The sequence below is a fragment of the Sparus aurata genome, chromosome 18, assembly GCF_900880675.1.
Source record: "Sparus aurata chromosome 18, fSpaAur1.1, whole genome shotgun sequence".
NCBI lineage: Eukaryota > Metazoa > Chordata > Actinopteri > Spariformes > Sparidae > Sparus > Sparus aurata.
The window spans coordinates 8352906-8373987 of record NC_044204.1 but is presented as its reverse complement, the minus strand read 5'-3'; the positions used below and the strand labels follow the sequence as shown (position 1 = coordinate 8373987).

Here is a 21082-nt window from a genome sequence, read left to right as displayed (position 1 = left end):
CAAACTAAATGACACGTTCTGTCTGTCTATCTGTCTATTGATGTCTTTCACTCTATTTCAGTACTATGGACAACTTCGCACCTGCTCACACTTTAATTCAGCCACACTCGTTGCACCATTTCGCAGCACAAACGTCCCCTTGCTGGTGCCAGTCACTGGTCCATAAAGCTGTGTACACCCTAAAACTTTCTATCTATGAGGCAGAAAGCTGCAGTGGAGGTCAAATGTTTGAGGTTGTTAGCATGTGAATGCATGTCTGTGCGTAAGTCAGCTGGTTGCAGCTATTGTGAATTTACACTTGTTACTGTTGATCTTTCGTAGATCTTTCAAGACCCAGACCTCGAGTATCAGTGAGGAGGAAACGAATGGCTGACAAATCAACAAGTACCTCAGACCCGGTCACTGAGGACGACCACGTACAGGTATGGGAACACAAACCCAATTGTAGACACATGATAAAAACTTGTGCGCATGAATCTCACATTATAATTAAATATCAGGAAGGGATGGACACCTAACAATTACAGATTTCGATGGTACTTGAAGTGTGCAAAATCCACTTTTCAGCAATGCATAGAGATGCACTATTGAATGTTCTATCACCTCTGTTTCAAACGTCATTTAACTTCAGACTAGCAGATCTATGGCGCATGAGTATAACAGTTAAGAAATGTGGCCAACTATATTGCCGTCCTTATTGGATGAATTATATCGTGTGGCTCTTTAGGGGTGTGCATCTTTGGCAATCTTACATTTCAGTTCAAATTTTTCAGTCTGATTGATTTTTTTCGATCCATAATGATTCTTGATTCTAAAGCAGCGCTTGATTGGATGACGAAAAAAGAGGGCACTATTTTCAGTCTTATCTTGGAAATGAAGTTGAACGATCTGCAGCCTTTTTATTATAAAAAGATAAAAGCATCAATTAATGACAGAATTGATTTGGAAGCATGATTTTGAATCTTGGGAAATAGGAATGGCTGCTGTTACATGAATTGTTTTTTTTTTTACCCATCCGAATATCTCTTTCTTGGGTGACGTATTATGGAAGGATACAGTTCTGGGCCCGTTTTCACAAAGAATCTTAAGGCTAAAAGTAGCTCCCAACAGGTGAATTTAGGAGCAACTCCTAAAAATAATGGGTGTGTCAGTCGTAACTTTAGGACTCCTAATTTTTGAAAATAAGAGTTATTCACAAAACATTTTAAGCCTAAAAGTAGCACCTAAGTCTGGGAGACCTTAGAAGTAGTCCAGAGGACTCCTAACTCACTAAGACCTGGTCACAGCCGAATGTTTTGGAGACGCTAAATGACAGGGAATTATTAAAACGATATCAGATGGACCGCGAAGGGATTGAAGTTGTGGATGAGTTGGTGAGGGACGCAATAACGTTGCCAACCAACCGAAACAATCCAACGCCGGAGTTAAAATGTTTGGCAACACTCCGGTATTTGACTACGGGGAAAATGCAGCTCTGTGCACAGGACTAGTATTACCTGGGAACCTCAAGTGATTTAGAAATTATCCCACCACGTCAGTGTTTCGTGCGGCGCATTCACACAGGATAAGTGAAGTCTGTGTTTTAACTCGGATTTACTGACTTTATCCCCCGGGGTCGATCGCACCGGAGCCCATACTGGAGCAGCACAACGGTTAGATATGGATATTTTTAATATAATAACTAGTGAGCCTGTTGAAAGATGGAAAAATGCACTTAATTCACCTCATAAATACATTTCTTTATCCAATATCTTTTCATAGGCTTTGTAGCCTAAATGACTTTTCAATGGGCTGCCCTGTCACTCAACAACCAATCATCATTGTCATCGCTTCTAAGTGCGTCCTTATAAAATGACATCATCCATAGCAACAGAGAGTTACTTCTAGTTTAGGAGTTCACTGTTTTCATAACTAAAAGTAGGTCTCAGCGGCTTTGTGAATTACTTTTAAGAAACGACTCCTACATAAAAACTTTTAGTCCGATTTAGGAGTACTCCTAACGTTAAGGTAAAAGTCTTTGTGAATACAGGCCCTGGTCTACAAGGCATTTCAAAATTAAGAAAACATTTCAATCAAGAATCATAAATGACAATTATGCAGATCATGATGTTGTTTTTTGACCAGAATACTCATCCCTGTATTAGGGTTTTCCTCTCCTGGGGTGACGCGGAGTGTTGCTGGTGGAACGACGGGGGGGGGAAATTTTTATGTCCAAACAATTGAGGGGAAAAAACCTATATAAATAGATATTATGTTTGCCTGTTGCTTTTTTGTTGTAAATGCTTTTAGTGGGCATTTCTGCAAAACTACTTTGATGTGACTTTCAATGAACTGAGATTGAAATGCTTTTACTCGTGCAGATTTTGTCTCTGAAGAGTAAAAACCTGGTTGGCATCACACTGACCAACTGTGGAATCACTGACCTGGTCCTCAAAGACTGCCCCAAGATGATGTTCATTCATGGTAACTAACAAATAGGACACTGATGTTTCATTACCTATATAAATGTGTTTATGACTTTTATTGTTGCATTGCTTTGACTAAATACTGTATATACTCGTAATCTTCACTTAATCCTCATACTGAAGAAATATGTAGGCTTTGTGATGAAGATATAGACATAGCTCTCACTTTGGTTATGTAGGGACTGGATTGCTCATAGCAACAGCCCTGGTACATACTCTGCATTAACTCCATAGGATCCCAGGTCGACACAACTGTAAGCCTTCTCCAAGTCCACATAACAAATGTAGACTGGATGAGAAAATTCCCATGACTTATGGTACACACCATCCAAAGACTTGAAGAAGGCCAGGTATTTTGAGTTGCTGTTCGGTGCATAAGTACTCACGACAGTCAGAGCATGCCTCTCAGCAATTGGCAGTAGCACAGAGTCAACCCTCTTGTCTTTTGGGAAGACTTCTAACACAGCTGTGCTCAGCCGGGGGCTTGTCGTTATCACCACACCTTCCCGGCTCCTCTGGTCAAGTCCTAATATGGAGAAAGTCGAGCCTTTCTGCAGGACTTTGCTTCTAGAACCAGTGTTATGCAATAAGGTGAGTCCAACTTTATGTAGTTGGTACAGCTCAACCTCATTTGATGTTCCTGTCTGCAATCCCAGGGGTTTGCACGTGTAGGTCACTATAATAAAGTAGTCAACATGACATGTAAACAGACTTGTTTTGGTTCATGTGTCCCTAACTGTACATCACATATTCAGAGGCTTTATATCCAACAGTCCTTACGTAGAGTTGTTTTAAATGATGTGGGTGAGACTGATACCCACCTGTACACATTTTTTCACTATTTGGTAAAATATAAGCGACACATTTTTGTAAACGGAACTAATAATTACACAGATTTTCTGCTCACTCTTTGATTGTATAGTGTCATTTTAGGAGAAGCACCTGATTAAACACCATTAGAGATTCCAGATTTCTATATTATATCTTTTTAATTAAAGGATTTAATCTCCATTGCCATTGTTCAAGTTGCATTGTGTGCTTAGGTCTTAATATTGTGTTTTAATGGTATTAATGAGTCAAAAAACTTAATGTATTTTTTTAAAAACACAGTTCCAAGCCATTTATGTGCCATCTCTGTGTTGAGTCAGAGAACATTCATTTACAAACTGTTCTGCCTCTTCTTGTCATCCCTCTTTATAGCCACCAGATGTCGAGTGTTGAAACAACTGCGTGTAGAAAGTGCCCCCATAGTGAACAGGTTCGATTATGCTCAGTGCAAGAAGCTGGACATGGAACAGGTTCTGGATCAGATACTGAGGATGCCTCCGGAGAGAAACCGCATCATCTACATGCGCCCTATGCACCAGGTTGGTAATCTGTGGGTACATACCAAGCCTCTTAAATTGCGTCCATGTTTCTTTTCATTGGGTCTCCATCCCTCCATCCCTGAGAGCACATGAAAAGACTCAAAGTCTGCATAGATGAACACTGTGGTAATACAGGCACACAGTTAACAGATTAGAACAGCTGTTTTCTCTGTCACCTGTTCCCCCTGTTTCACCTGAATGAATGAATAATGAGATGCATTCTGTATCTATACTATGCACTGAGTCCTGCTCAGAGGCACGCTGGCGTTTGTATTATTTTGAATTTACAATTGTACTGATACATTTTCTGATTGCAAATATATTATGAACTCATTATGAATATGATGATGGTGTCTTCTGAATAGTGGAAATGAATTATAAGGCTAAATATTTCAAGGCAGATTGAGCACTGTGCTAATACAATCCCTGCTTACCTGAGATCCCTCATCACTGTGTGCTCCTCACCACTTGCAGAATTGAGATGTTTCCCATGATCATCTGTTTCCTTAGAAACCGATCTTAATCATGAATGCATTAAGAGAGCTGGATATTGCAGCACCACTCAGCCATGCTGCCAATTTGCAGTATCGCAACATAAAAATCCGGTTTCATCTGCAGCTCAAACAACATTTCCCCATAGACCTCCATTATAAAAGAGACTTTTTCTGTTATCAAATTGAAAACAAGAACAAACAAACAAATGAACAAAAGAGTAGTGCATGTGTAAAACAGGTCATTTTAACGATGTGTTCCAAAAAGAGTGGGAAGAAGTGTAAATGTATCTACTCCCACCCCCTCTCCATTAATCTTTAGCTAATGATTCAGCATAGGCTTCCTTATTCAATCATTATTTATAAATACATTTACACTAAATATTTATGTGTGTGTTTACTCAGCACACACAAATATGAAAACATACAAATATATATAATTTAATTTATTAACCATTAACATAAGGTTTGTATTTGTCAAACTTTCGCAGAGCCTTGAGAGGTACTTTTAAAGTGCATAATTATATTTAAATGTGAAGTCCATGGTACGAGCGGGCCGGGAAAACAATTCTTAATGAGCATGTGCAATGGGAAGCACAGCGCAGAAGAAATCCTGGAGCACTAGTGAACTTTGGCTTAGGTGACTTTTGACTAGTTTAAATTAAGTTTAAGTTTAGATTCGGATGTTCTATTTGCATCATAGAAAAAAAAAGAAATTCATGCTTTATATAAAACAAAAATGTCAACATAAAAGTTTAGTTAATTTCTACACCATTGTGTTGAAGAAAATGATTTTTTATGTGACCAAAACTAAACATTTGGACTTTTTTGTTAGATTGCTCTTAGGTCATTCTAAGAGTGAGAATGAGGTTTTATTGAAGCAATCAAAGTATGATATAATTACTTTTTGTAGGGTTTGTCTTTTGTGTTTCATGCAAACACCTACATATGTAGTTAAGGTAGGCAAGCATTTCCCATGCCTTCAATAGTGTTACAATTGCATCTGATTGTCATCCTCTTTGCAGTCGCTGGAATCCCTCATCTTCTACTTGTCTCTTTCCTCTCTCCAGATTGACTCAGTAGCATTGGAGCGTCAGCTCTTCCAGGGGCCCTATCCCTACCACATTGCTATAGTGCACGAGTTCAGCAACCCAGCAAATATACGCAATAAGGTCCGCATTCGCAGCTGGATGGACACGATAGCCAACATCAGCCAGTGAGTAGTATCTATTCAACCAACTACGATTTCTAGATCTTTTTATGGGGCAGGCTTGGAGTCTTGACCAGCATGTACATTTGAAAATTGTTTGGCTCGCTTCTGTTTGTACCTGCTGACAAATATATTAAACTCAGGCCCATTGTTCAAAGAGCTCAGTGGGAGATGATTATTCATGCTTTTATTTTCTCTTGTCTCAATTTTTATAACTCTCTTTTAACATGTGTTAGCAAGACCTCCATAAACTGCTTACAAATGGTTCTTCTGCCCAACTCTGCCAAAAGATCCCATGTTATACCAAAGTCCTTCTAGGCAAGTCATGCCACTCGGCGGCCATCTTGGCGACGCCTCGAAAAGCCCAAAGAGACCAGACCCCTATCTAAATGAATGGAGGCATGGTCAAATCCACCCTTTAACGTGATAACAGGACGGAAAAAACATACAGACATGCTCGCCAGTGAAATAAGATACAAATAAAAACCAAAAAACATCGACTTTACCGTAGAAATGATGTTTAAAACGCTCTTTTCCTACAGGGAGAACTCCATTGCGCATGCGCGCGGATTTACGACACCGACGTCCATCGTACGGCTGAATCTGTGCCGGCTGCTGCTCTGGCTCTACTCTACCTGACCATTGATGTATGGACCAAATAATGTCTAATACATCATTTCTTATCATTCACGCTATAAATTAGATAAAGACAGAGACGTGAAGGACTTTGATGGTCTCTGACGTAAAAACTACTTGTGCGCATGCGCTGGTGAAACAACATGATTGGGCTATAATTTTCCCGGTTCGGCTGTGACAACGCAGGTGATTGGCTGTTGGTGAAAGGGGCGGGATATGCGCCATCTTTGGCGTCGCAGTTTTCCCCATTCAAAATGATCAGAGTGATCTGTCTCTACAATAGTAGAACATCTCTGGTTATACCAACCCTTATGTCTTTACAGTGGTTGTAAAATTGAAATATCACACCATTGAATTGAACATTTAGAGCTGTGCATTGTCAGACACCTGCCTAATTTAATGAGCTTCTGCTGCCATATATAACAAGCCTGACCTATTAGGGTTTATCTGTGCCTCGCTCAAGGCTAAACATAAAAAGAGAGTTGGCTTTCAGTGTTTCCCCCTGAATGAAGTTGTGACAGCGGAGGTGTCACACAAGTACAAAAGACATTTTTTGTACGTTTGCAAAGTGCGCCTATGTGTCTGCTGGCAGTGCTGGATGTGGAGGTGTGATGAGCCAGTCTGTTTAACTCATCTGAAAATGTCAAAATCAGCACAGGCGAAAAATCTAACGTCACCTGTGGAGGGGATGACTAAATGAAATTTTCTCAAGAGCTCACCAAAGATAGTGGTGTAACTGAAACACTCCAACACCCTGCCAGATAAGAAAAACAACATTAATACTACAAACACTGGCAGGTGTGTTTACAGTGATATACTGCGCTGTCTCACCATCTCATTCCCACCATCGGAGCGCAGCGGAGAAGGCCAGACTGTTTGATTATGAAATTATCGTTATCGGTTTTAGAAATCCAAGATTACACAAGATGGCATCAAAGAATGAATACTGTACATGTATAACATAAGTACGATTTTACTTTTCATTGTCTATTTGTAGTTGTGAGTAAAAGCACTGCTGTGAACACCATCAACTGTCTTATGTATTTTACATATTTTTTGCTGCACACCATTTTCAACTTTTGGGAACAAATACACTTTTGATATGGATCCTAGGCAATGTTATAGAAATGAGACCCAAGGTCTGCATTATATATTGTTATCAACTAACTAATGTACATGTCTTCGCTGCAATCTGTGCCTGTGTGGATTCCCATGGTGAAACGTACAGAGAGGCAGCACAGGAGAGTACACAAATTTTACAGAGCGACTGAAATTAAACCGCAAAAATGGGTCCTTGATTTGAATCCCAGCAGAGCCTTTTGAATCTCCCTGTGCTTAGGTGTGTTTCTTCCAGATGGCCTGGTTTCCCCCACCATCAAAACATGCACATGAGGTCTATTCCTCCGGTCAGTGCCCCTGGCCAAGGTATTTACTTTGACCTGGAGTTGTTCTCTGGGCTCTGCATGCTTGCAGCCAACTGCTCAAATGCAGAGATGTAGTTTAACTGTTAAGATGTTGTGCACTGGATTCTATGTGATAAAGTAAAGAATCTTCTTTTGGATAAAAAAAATCTGTCTCCATCTTTCAGGGGTATGTGTGTAGTGTAAATTTCACCCCCACTGAGTCAGATATATCTGATTCTGGTCTGCTGGTGGCTGATTGTGCTAAAACACAGCTGATTCTGGTATCTGGGCAATTCATTAATGCGTCACTCTGATCATCTGGCATTGAAATCCAGTGAGCTGTTTTATGTATGTTGCTGTCCAGTTGTAGAAAATAGTATTTGACACAAACACTACACTGGCCCTTTGAGCTTGATCTCTTTTATTAATAAACCAACAAAATCTAATCAGGGTTCTTGAACAGCATACACTCGTTGTGGCACTGACCCCAAAACCTGATGACTCATGTCATCCCAGTGTGATTTGACAGTGTTCCACAAAGCTTCTTGTGATGTCAGAGAATGCTTGGCTTTGTCAGTCTTCAAGTACCCCCATAAGTGATTAATGGCGTTGAAGTGGGGTGACTGTGGATGACAGTCAGGACCCCTTGGTCATCTGAGGTCTTTCAGGAGTTCTTGCACAGCTTTGAGGTGTGTCTGGGCTCATTATCCTGTTGTAGTATGAATTCTTGTCCACAAAGATACAAACCAGAAGGTGTAACACATCTCTGCAACTGCTACTAAGCCTATGGAGCTCAGCATTGATCTGTAAAAGCACGTTATTTATCTGAACAAGTCAGGAAAGTCACTGTCAAAGATAGAAGATAGGAAAGTTCTGTGGTCAGATGAGATGAGTTGTTTGGCCACAATGAGCAGCAACATGTTCAGAGGAGAGAAGGTGAGGCCTTTAACCCCAAGAACACCAAACCTACTGTCAATAACTTACTGGTGTAAGTTAACTTAATTAATGTAATGAAATACAAAATTTTAATTTTACATTTTAAATGAGCCAGTTTAATGTAAAAAGTCTTACTTTGAATATGATCCATCACTGGTGTGCTATAAACTGATATCTGTATTCCTTTGTCTCTTTCACAGAGAATTAATTAAGTATGAGTTCTTCCCAGAGGCCACCAGGACAGAAGAGGATGTGAAGAATTATCCCAAGTACCCCTGGGGCCGGGATATCTATACACTGGAAGGTGATACACTCACACCGACATAAACCCTGCATTGTAGCCAGTAAGGCATTCAGTTAATTAACAGCGCACGGAACTATTGCTGCAATTAACCAAAATATTGACTTTTAAAGTGCTGTTTGATTTGATGCTGCATTATGCAACAGTCATGGTCAAAAGTTGAATTAACACATACTACTCTGTCACAAAAAAACATTTATGATTCAAATATAAATTTATTATAGGTTTTATGTGAGTGACCAAATGTGCTGGGTTAAAACTATGCATACAGTAAGTTGATTGACCATGTTTTGTAGCATGGCCTCTTAACTTCTTCTGAGTGATTCTCATTGACAACAGATGGAGACTTTTCTGTGCCCATTTTAAAAGGACTTGTTTGATACTGCCGTTAGACCCGGCAACAAACACTACAGTGGGAGAGTTGAAGGAGCTCAGCCTTGATCTGAGAAAGCACATTACTGATTTGAACAAGTCAGGAAAGTCAGTTGGAGCTGTTTCAAAGCAGTTACGGGTCCCAAGAATAATTGTGTAAAAAAAAGAAAAAATGTCTAAGTATGAAATGCATGGCACAGTTGTGCCACTGCCACAATCATGAGGGAAAAAACAAAAGCACGTTATTTAAACTGGTTTTCATGTGAGATGAAAGTGAGACCCTTAACAAAGAAAGGCGAAAAAACCCTGCTTACTTTCCAGTAACATAAAAATTAGACCCAGAGCGATTTTATCAGCCAGTGTAACACTAGAATGGGCCTATCACGGACATATTGGTATTAGCATATTTGTTTTCTGATGTGAAACCCCTTTATTTAAAAACTATATAATAAAGAAAACAGTGGGGTAATTATCAAGGGTGTCATCACATTCTTCGTCCAGCAGAGCGCCCTCTGACTCCATAATAAACAACACACTCAGGTTCAGCAGTGACAGCACCTCATGTAGCAGAGTGGGTCACTGCTGATTAGGCAGTGGCACGGGTTGAAGCTGTGTCCTCACAGGAAGTTGCTAACAAAACAGGAATTGTGATATATTGCCAAAGATGACATGTATTGATAAGCAAGAAAAAGTTGGATTCATTGAAATAGTGGCTCGGACGTAGAATAAAAATGCAGTTTGTCGTAAAATATGAGATTCTGAGTTTCTGGTTTAAAAATGAAAAAAAATTAGGCCATAATTGGCTGCAGTGTTTTTGTTTTGTAATGCAAAAAACACAACTTACCAAGGCAACATGTCTAATGTGAGGAAACACCCGGTCAAAAACCAAATATAAAAGCTGAAGCTTGTACAGTAATTTGACAGCCTGAATGCAAAGTTCTTCATAGCGCACACCGCTGATGTAAACACGTCTGCAGACAGCATTACTACACCCCCTTTATGAACTGAAAAACCTTAAATGAGGCATCAAAAACTTCATTGACATCTTGAGGTACTTAATAATCTAGTTTTTTAAGTTGTTGCTCAATATAACTGGGGTTTTTCACAGTCTTTATAGACTCAATCTTAGCACTTTTATCAGCATTAGCCAAAACTCAATTACTGGCTGCTTCTGAAATTCCTTTCCTTTCCTTTTGCATGCAGTTTAGAAAACAAAAATGGTATGTGAGAATTTTTTAAGTATGTCTGAAACCTTGGTATGAAACCAATACTACGTGAATTACACAATATTTACTGGCAAATATGATAGTATGCAAGCACTGCAGTAGTAACAACAACAATATGACAATGCTGCTTTTGCTGCTTCTACTTTGGATAAGGTTTATAAGATACTGTGACGGTGTATTGCTGCCCTGTATTGTTATACTAATCTTCCTTTTAACACTTTTTATTTTTTCATATTTTACTACCCTTTGCCCTCAAACTAGCATTAGGGATTTTGTAGGATTATATTCAGGTGTATGATCAACCAGTTATAACAAGCAAGTGCTTATAATCATCAATTTCACATGTAGGTTGAAACACAGTTATTAACTGAAACAGAAACAGCTGTGTAGGAGGCTTAAGAATGGGTGAGGAACAGACAAACTCTGCTATCAAGGGGAGGTTGTGGAAGACGGTTTCATGTCACAGGTCATATACCATGGCAAGACTGAGCACAGCAACAAGACACTAGGTAGTTATACTGCATCAGTGAGGTCTCTCACAGACGGAGATCTCAAAGCAGGCTGGGGTTTCAAGATGTGCTGTTCAAGCTCTTTTTAGGAAAGCACAAGGAAACGGGCAACGTTGAGGATCGTAGACACAGTGGTTGGCAAAGGACACTTTGAAAAACACATCAGGCTTATTTCCCTTCGAAATCAGAAGATTACCATCAGTGCCATCAGCTCAGAACTGGCAGAAAGTGTGGGACCAAGGTAAACCCATCTACTGACTGGAGAAGACTGGCCAGAAGTGGTCTTCATGGAATAGTTGCTCCCAAAAAGCCATACCTCCGACATAGAAACAAGGCCAAGCAACTTAAGTATGCATGACAGCATGGGAACTGGGGTGCAGAAAAATGGCAGCAGGTGCTCTGGAAGGATGAGTCAAAATTTAAAATATTTGGCCGTAGTAGAAGGCAGTTTGTTCACTGAAGGGCCGGAAAACTGCACAATAATGAGTGTCTGCAGGCAACAGTGAACCATGGAGGAGGTTCCTTGCAAGTTTGGGGCTGCATTTCTGCAAATGGAGTTTGAGATTTTGTCAGGATTAACGGTAAAAATTCAGGTAGATACTTATCCATCTTGCAGTACCATCAGGGAGGCTGGCCCGCAGCAGGCCAACGACCCCAAACATACAGCCATCTCAACATTATTGAGTCTGTCAGAGAGACAGAAAGATTTGAGGAAGCCTTCATCCACAGGATGCAGTGGTTAGTTCTCGAAGATGTTTGGAACATCCTACAGGCCGAGTTCCTTCAAAAACTGTGTGCAAGTGTGACTAGAAGAATTGATGCTGTTTTGAAGGCAATGGGTGGTTTCACCAAATATTGATTAGATTTACATTTCTCTTGTGTTCATTCACTGCATTGTTAATTGATGAAAATAAATTCCCTTCCCCCTGAAACTTGAGAGGGCCAGCAAGTTGAGAAATCTTACTGTAATAACAACTGTTTGATGTTCTGTCTTGTGAAATGGTGCATATATTTGATAATATCTAATATCAGCCAAAGCATAAAGATAAAAAATAGGAAAATATACCAAAACTTTGGTAAAATTAAAGGAGCTACTGGTCGTCATAGCAAAAACAAACAAAAAAACGCACATAATGGTGCACACACCTGTTAACTGTTCCAGTTTTAAAGACAATAAAAGGTAAGAAAGAGCCCAGTTCCAAAGTGTTGTGACTCAAAAGATTCATTTCGATTCCCAGCATTTTCCAGGAGGAGGCCATTGACAGAGCTGTCATTTTAACAAGCTGGGAGTGAGAATGTGCTGGAGAAGGCGAAGACCAATCACAGTTCCCTACCTCATCATTTTGTCCTGTTTTCAGAAAAAAAACATTTTTGTTTTAAAGCCCTGGTTCCAAAACACCTGTGTACATGTTGACTAGGCCTCAGACTCTGGTTGACTATGTCCGATGTATTCCGTTGTAATTATGATATATTGGTAAAGTAACTTATTTTAAAAGCAAATTGGTTATTTTGCCAAAATAGTTGTAAAGGAAATCAGACTTTTCTCCCCGCTACACCATAGCTTCAGGAAGATTCAGGTGTGTTATTCACGATGCTAGATTCAAAGGTTTAATTATGACATGCAATTATACAGCAGCAGTGAAATGAAACTGCAACCACTCCGATGACGGTGCAAAAAGAAAAGAAAAAAAGTGCAACCAGAAAATAAAATTTAAATAAGAAAATAAAACTGAAAAAGAGAATACAATAACAGACAAATTTAGATATGAAATATATATATATATATATGTTATAAACAAGAAATAGATATAGATAATAAAGACAAAAGTGTTTACAGAAATTATAATGATAATTTATAAAATGAACATGTCTTGATGTTATTATTCAGGAGTGGTGGATGGTGCTCCCTACAGCATGATAACCGACTTCCCCTGGTTGAAGGCTCTAAAAGCAGCTGATCCCAACAGCTATGCTCGCTATGACTTTGAGGACGATGAAAGCAGTAAGTGCATCCATCTGTCCTATCAGCAGTTTCTCCAGATGGTTTTTCCCAAAATGTGCACATTTGTTAGTATTTACCAGTTAGTACAGTTGTTCCTGTGACAGAAGGGATATATGTGAATAAGCACCTAAAATGTTTTGCTCTGTTTTGTTGTGTGTTAGCCACCATCTATGCCCCACGGCGTAAAGGGCAGCTGTCAGCCGACATCTGCATGGAAACCATTGGCGAGGAGATCTCAGAGCGTCGACAGAGCAAACGAGGAGTGTTTGAGAGAGTGGTGGTCCTTTTCCTGCATCACTGTGATACACCAGGAGAACCTGTGGACGATGACTACATCTAGATACCACAAAAAAACTGCTGTCTCCGTCACATACAGAGGGATCCCAGCAGACAACCGTCCTGCTGGATCCCCAGTGCCTTAGTTCCTGACTGTGAAATACTTGGATGAATCAGACACTTACATTGACATCAGACAGTGGAAGTGGTTCAAACTAAATATGTTGAAGACACTTTGCGAAAAACTCTTCCAAGGATGGTAAACTTAGATTGGGTTTTTTTTTTTTTCTTTTTGAAGGCATAGACAGTTTTCACCCTTGAAGTTACAATGGGAAAATAAATGGCTAATCTTAAGTGTGTTTGGAACATTTGGATTAGGTTTATATCACATAGCAGATGCTGATTGTCTTTTTTTCTGAGAACAATCTTAAGGAATGACTAAAAGAAGAAAGCGTTGAGTTAAATATGTAGCTTCCACCACAAACTAAAGCTAAAATGGTTAATTCAGTATAATGTACCATTTAATTTTGGGAATGAAAATATTGGAGGTAGTTGGGAATAAAGGCCCGTCTTTGATATAGTCCTGTCAAATAAGGGCCTTGGCCTCCCCAGATGTCTGCATTGCTTGTGTTCTCAGCTGCTTCACATGTCCATCTTGTTGGCCTCAGGAACACATGGAGATAGGACTGTGCTCTAGTGTGGGTCTGATCTTTCATCTGTCCACTGCCACTGTCTGCCCATCTCTGTTCCACTCATGACCAGTCACTGAAAGAAACAGTCTTAGAAAGAAATATCAAAGTAAATATAGAGTTTGATTTAGTTCCCCTTCTGATTAATATTTTACAACTGAACTGGTGCAAAAGTCTTCATCGACTTCGTTGCGGTTGATCAGTTCTGACGTTTCTCAGTGGTCAAACAATGTGTTCACTTGGATAGTTCAGCAGCTTTATTCTTTTCTTGTCAGTGTTTGTCATATTTGTTATTAACCACTGCAAGTTTTAAAAAAAAGTTGAGGACCATGAGTACAATTAGAATTAAGTTCAGCGATATGCCTTTTGAGGAAATAAGACTGTAACATTTAGAATAAATGCAGAATTCTGACTTTGTCAGTATTAAGATTTTTTTGTCACTCAGACCTTTGACTCTGCCCTCAGACATCTGAAATTATTCTAAAAACATTTTTCCATGAGGCTCGACTCTTACACTCCTACGGGGATTATAAAAGGAAGGACAGGTCAGAGTTGTCATACATAAACTCATACAGTGTGTGTCAGCTGGGTACAACAGAGGATTGGACAGAGAAATAATTCAAAATAGAGAAATTAGAACAGTACAGCAAACAAAGACGTAACACTATCAACAATGTTTTTCTGTAATGCCAAAGATGGGAACTGTGACAAAAGTGTATAAATGTAGTTGAAGGGTAACTTTCAGTAAAGAACTTGCCTTTGTTTAAAACAGCTGATGCTTCAGCTTGTCTCAGGTTGTTTCACTGATTCTTGAAATAATCTCCTTATTCAAGTCTGTGTGATTGTAACATGAATTAAATTTTAAAGCGTTCAGGAATTTTAAACTTCTTTTCATTGCTAAGTAACCGCTAGCCATAAGCCGCTATCTTTTTAATTGTGGCTTATAAAAGGTTTTTCTTGTCATGTACAGCAGTCGTTCACTGGCCTGAAGACATGAACATGCACATATTCTGTTACAGTCATAGCGCTAACCTAGTGGCAAGAGGAAATGACATCTCTCTATACTCCTGTGTAGTCCTTCTAGGTTGACCAAATTTGCCAAACATGTTCAACAGTGTAAGTTCTTATTGGATGCCATAATTGTGACAATGTCTTAGTCACCATGAATCAGGAAGTTGTTCTAACTTAGGTGTACTTTCTCCCATCTTTCCCAAATTTGAAGTTTTTTAGCACATTCTTGGACATAGCATTTCTTCAAGCTAATCAGCAAGTTTAGTCATTGCGCCACCTACTCAGTGGCGGTTCTAGACCAGATTTAATAGGGGGGCCAGGTTGGGGCTGGCTTTTTTGTAAGGGGGCACATACAACCCGGAAAAAAGATAAATCCCTCATTCAGACAAAACAGTGTTTACAATTTCAGCGATTTTGATTGGGTAGTAAACTGCTGAGACACTTTATTTCTGCCTTTCCCTTCAAAACAAAATCATTGCTAGAAATCTGTCATTGTATTATTGATGCAGACTCCCTGTCGGGGGGGCCACAGGGGGGTCCAGACTCGGAGTTACGGGGGCAATGGCCCCTGTTGGCTCCCCGCTAGAACCGCCCCTGCACCTACTGGCAACAGGAGGGAGGCCTTTTGTGATTATCATTTGATTAACATAAAATGTACACATTGTGGCATACCCTTGACATACTTAACATGTAATGAGTAAGAGCAGTGGGCACAGGCGCAGCACTGCCAAACAGCTGGAGTCAAGGAGTTCCAGTGATAATTATATAATCACAGGTGACCACAGTTATAGGAATATGTTATTAACACAACAACATGAAGTGTTCCTGACTGAAGGATTAGAGGAAGAGCTTGTATTTGTCTCTTAACCACTGCTGTGACGGAGCAGAGCTCGACTGGACGCGTATCTGGTGGAATGGAGGGGTTGGTGCCAGTGGACACAGGAAGTCACGTTGAACTCCTTTGCGCAGACTGCTGGAGTAGATAGCCAACACAGCAGAGCCAGTGGAATTCAACACACAGACTACAGTGCAACTATCAACTCCACTGCCGGGACGGAGAGGAGTTGATAGTTAGATTTATTTGTCAGGAATTTTCAACAACATTTTAAAAAATCTAAAAGGTTCAGTCATTCCTGCTACATCTATTTGGAGTGTTGAGAATGAGTTGAGTCTCACAGCCTGAGAAATGAAGCTGCCCTGTAGTCTGCTGGTATGTACTTGCATACTTCTGCTGACATACAGACATCTGCAGATGGTACCAGTGCTGTTGTAGGTGGTGGTGTTAACTTGCTGTAGAGCCTTCCTGTTCTTTCTTTTTTTAAAACTTTTTTTTTGTGATAAGCCATTTATATTATTTGGAATTCCAAAGATCCTATAACTGATGACCTGCTCCACCTCGGTTTGACGAGACTGAGCAGCAGATTATTATCTGGGCTCCACTCCACCAGACTGTTGATTTCTTCCTGACATAAACTGTCATCATCGTACAGCTGGTGATGGTGGTGTCGTCCTCATACTTTTCAACAGAGATCTCCTGATGTCTTGGAGTGCAGTCATGGCTGTACAGTGTGAAGAGGAGGGGTCAGAGTACACAGCTCTAAGGAACCCACGTGTGGAGCAACAACATAGAGGAGGTTTGACGTCACCCATTTGCTTAGTTAAATCCAGGTAGTCACTTTTTTGGGGGGCCAGGCAGACCATTTTGCAGCCACTGATGCATCTGGTAGTAAGAGACAGCCAGGTGAGGAATGAGTTGGTGCAACCTGAAAGAGCAAACCATCCTCAGCCTACAGGAGCAGCTCAAGAGTCTCAGCGCCCCCTCCTCAAAGCTCTGTCACCACAAACAGCCAGACCTCCATCGACACCAGACCATCAAAGCCCCTCTACCACTGACTCACAGAGAGGCCACTACCAGCATGCCTAGCAAGACATCTGGAGATCAAATGGGAAATTTGTTAATGAGGAAAGGCATCCCTTGGAGACAAGTTAGTAAAATCCGGCGCCCCCAGCGAGGTCAACACACTCCGGCTGCTCATGTCAGATCAGCTTGGTCACATACACACACACACACATGTTGACCTGTGACTGCAGCAGGAGAGAGATGTTAGAGTCTGTGGACCAGCACACAGAGCTGCACAGACCTTCCCCTCCACCACCAGCAATGCTGAGGCACCGATGACACCGACCGCTGCTCAAAGCACTGTAGATCTGGGAGAGATCAAGAACTTCTCAGTCTTATAATGTAGTATGTGCCAGGCGGCTGTGAGTTTCAAATTCTATAAAAACCGCTAATGATTACAAAAAGTTCATTATTTACGCTGTGTCTAAAATACAACTTAGTTAACCTCATAACTGCTATTCATTTTCAATAATTTTGGTCTATTATAACTACTATATTTTATGTTCTTTCCTTCTCCTCTTTCCCATGCAGAATGTCTTAGCCTGTTTGTACATCCCTGGTCAGCAGAGATATTAAATATTCAAAAATATTAATATGATCATCCATTTCCTCTCAGGAATATGACAATAGTAATGGGTAATGTTACTTTGAAACCAGAAGAGGCCGACACCAACCCTGACGGAGACCAGCCCAGGACGTTTGTTGAATCTCGATATGTATTGAAAAGCTTTGCACTGTGTTATCATTGTGATTGACTTGCGTTGAAGCTGGTTTGCTGCGTGTCATCAGTTAAAAACTTATAGTAGTATAGCATAACAATTAACATGAACCGAGACTTTATATTAAAATTAGAATTGTACAGTCTCTGGCTTTGGAACAGGTGAAACAGAATAAATGTTCTGAAATAGTCACCTTGGGCTCTGGGAATCTGCAATGGACATTTTTCATAGTTTTTTGATGACGTACTTTTCACTCCCCTCAAATTTTTTTGGGCAGATACTAGTTATTTTATGAAAAACAAGATTTTGCCCACAAATCATATATACAACTAGGGAACAAAACATGTATTAGGCTCCCTGCGTGAAGGTGTGTCTTAAACAGATGATGCGCTCGTCTGGATCTGCACAGTGCTATCAGAGAATCACAGCTGATGAAGTGGCTCCGCTAGTTCAGTTACAAACAAGTTTCATTTCCTACAATTTTTTTTTTTTTTTTTTTCCAAAAAGAGCCCTCACGTTATTTTTCCATTTTAAAGTTCTTCCTATAAAGCAGCATTACAAGAAAAGGCTGCATTTCCGGTCACTCAGCACAACTCCTAAACAGCTGAGAGCGAACACGACGAAACAGTGAAACACAAGAGATGTTTGAAAGAACAAACAGGATGAGAGAAATGAAAGAGATTCAGTTAGAAGCTACAAAAGTATGCAGTAAATGCAAAAAAGAATGACAGCAAAATTAACAAGGCAACCGCAGAGCATGGTAGGCCACCGTCATGAACACATTAAGTCACTTCACCTGCCTCAAAAAAACAACATAAAAAAAAGAATTAACGTCATGCTCAGACAGAAACAAAGGCAGGTGCACTGGCACCTAAACCAAATGTTACTTAGCTCCTTTGGGAGCAATTCAACCAAATGAATAAGGAGAACCAGCTAATTTAGATGAGGCAATTTGTAAAATCTGCGTCAGAAAGACTGCTGTTGACCACCCATTTTGTCTCTGTGTGTGTGTGTGTGTGTGTGTCCACAGGCAGAAATAATCAATTCAGTTATCTATTTTTCTCTTCAACGTTCCACAAATTGAAAACAAGTTACTTCAAAATCCTATTTATACATTTATTTGACAAATGAAAACAGAATTTCAGAAAAACGTATTCAATTTTCCAATGTTTCTGTTTCAAAGAGTCCGAGGAGAGCTGACACGAAGCAGATACGAGCATCAGGACTGTAGAAACAGAGCAGAACTGACTGTACACTCTGTTCTAATTCTGGTTTCACTAGTCTCTGTTCTTCCTGCTTTGACAACAGCCAGATGGAGTAACAGTCTCAGGCTCCGTGTCACACACACACACACACACACACACACACAAAATATGTTCCAGTGCTCCAGTTCAAATCAGCGCTGCTGTCAGTGAATATGTAAACAGAATTAAACTGCCCACTGCCTTCTGTCAACCTGCACAGCATCCACTGGACTTCAGGTCCTCATACTGTGTCTTCACAGCATGGGCTCTGATCTGAGGATTAGACTGTAGTCATAGAAACATGTCAGTGGTCAATATCTTAATGTCATGTGTTGATTACAGTAAAGGAAGAGCACCGTTAGAGGTCAGAGGTCTCTGTAGGAGAAAAGTCTGTTGTTAGAATAAGGTCTCAATAATCGTCAGGCACATAACATACGGCATGTTGCACCTGAGCTTTGGAAAGATGTTTTCAGAGGACAGTGTAGACTGAGTCAAGTCAATGTAGAGCACCCATGGGAGCACACATCATTATTTGAAGGAGGTTTCTACCTGTTCTTGTTCTACTTGCAACTCATGTTTTGAAAATCTAATAACTGATCATGTGTACAAGCTCAGCTCTGTTGTTCCCGAAAATATTGGTGTTAATTTGCTTCAATTTTACTTCCATTCAAAACAGGCAGACAGAGAGACCAAAGCAAAACCCCTTCTGCATGAGTTCCTTCTGCATTAGTTGACCCCAAGATCTTATTGTACCATGATGACACACACACTCACACACACAGACTCACACACACAGACTCACAAGGTGAAGACATTACCATTAAATGGGAAAGTAAATAAATAGGTGATTACAAATTTAAATGAGAACAGAGATTTAGGTGCAATTGATAATATATTATGTTCCATATAATTTGGATTTTTGGGAGTTTCAGTCGTCCATGGAGATTTGGTGTATTTGACAAAATACTTCCAACTAAGTTTAAATGAAGTGTGCGACAACATGACACAGTTTAATTCACCAAACATTTAGAAACTGACACCGCTGTGTTTGCTGATGCAGACAGAGATATAGATGCAGGTGTCTTAATGTTTTCTACTATTTCGAGGAATGTCCTGTCTTGGTGGATACGTTGGCTCCCGAGAGGTTTCTATACTTGAGTACACTCCGCTGCTGGAGGTGGCTGGGACCAGCAAAGAGCCACAAAGGAAACTCTGCCTGGAAGACCTAGTTCAGTGCCAGAAAGTCCCTTCAAATGTTGCTGTCTGCTTTTAACATCACTCAGACATCTTTAGTCTTGTACTTTGCATGTAGTGCGACAGCCAGATGGAGTGAAGTCTCAGTCTCTGCTTTAGTCCTGATGTGGAGTAATTTCGCTGTCCGTTTAATAAAGGTAATGTAAGTAAAAAAGAGTGAATGTGTAGGCCTGTGTCAATGCTCGGTTGCCATCCCTCTAATAGCCCAGTCTTGTCAGCTGCTGTAAACACTGAACCATCTCCAAACATTACCTTATTAAGACATAGGAGACTGAACAGAGAGGAGAGTTTGAAGCTGGTTCATACCTGCCCCCCCTTCTCTCTCACACACATATCTTAGTAATGCATGTACTTTAGTGAGGGAAAAGAAACTGTATTATTAATACAGACATTCAGGAACATTGCTCGTTCACAGTATTCTGTTTGACCGCTGAGTACTATTGTTACACGTTAGTCTTTAAAATGTGGCTGGTGACATAAATCTGTAGCAATATCAAACACCCTTGATTTTACCCACAAAATAAAACATTTAAATAATCTCTGTTATGGGGGTGTCCTGGGCAAGACTCCCATTTTGACCTATGGACTTCCAGCCCATACTTGAATCAGGTGGACTATGGCAGCCACTTGGTTAAGGCACACTGATGTACCCCCTGCCTGCCTGCATCTTACAACCTGCTGTTGTGCTCTGGATTGTTTCAGGGTCATCTTTGCACAGCCTGCATCAGGGGTCCTGCCTGGTGTGGTAGGACCCCGGTCTCAATCCATCTTGTGCTGAGCGCCTGTTCCTGTGCTGCCACGATCAGTGCTGTCTTTTAGTGCAGCTTTTTATCCAGCTACTGGTAGGATTTCTCCATATCAGTCACTTCTGTCAATAGTATATACCATGCAGGGGTTTGTCTTTCCATTACGCTTCCTGCTGCTCTTCCTTCTCCTCCTCACAGAGTTTCTGCTGTCTGGGATATTCACTTAGCAGTTCATCACTTAGAGCCGTCTTCCCGATGTACTCATGGATTTCTGTTGTTTCATCCTGGATAGTGTTTCTGACACTCATCAGTCCAAGGCCTCCTT

The 21082-nt window shown here is 40.4% G+C and overlaps 1 protein-coding gene across 3 annotated transcripts in view; it reads left to right on the top strand.

Annotated features, from left to right (window-relative positions):
• fbxo38 (F-box protein 38) overlaps positions 1–14754 on the top strand; it is a 34961-nt gene extending 20207 nt beyond the window's left edge. For 2 of the 3 annotated variants that reach the window (XM_030396807.1, XM_030396806.1), the window contains exons 15-21: positions 322–422; positions 2361–2463; positions 3666–3832; positions 5394–5539; positions 8709–8812; positions 12805–12918; positions 13080–14754. In XM_030396807.1, coding sequence (XP_030252667.1) covers positions 322–422; positions 2361–2463; positions 3666–3832; positions 5394–5539; positions 8709–8812; positions 12805–12918; positions 13080–13258 — 914 coding nt within the window. In that variant the 3' untranslated portion in view covers positions 13259–14754. Of the gene's footprint in view, positions 1–321; positions 423–2360; positions 2464–3665; positions 3833–5393; positions 5540–6075; positions 8674–8708; positions 8813–12804; positions 12919–13079 lie in introns of those variants that run through there. The other variant, XM_030396808.1, reaches the window with a different exon arrangement.
• Positions 14755–21082: the final 6328 nt, after the last annotated feature.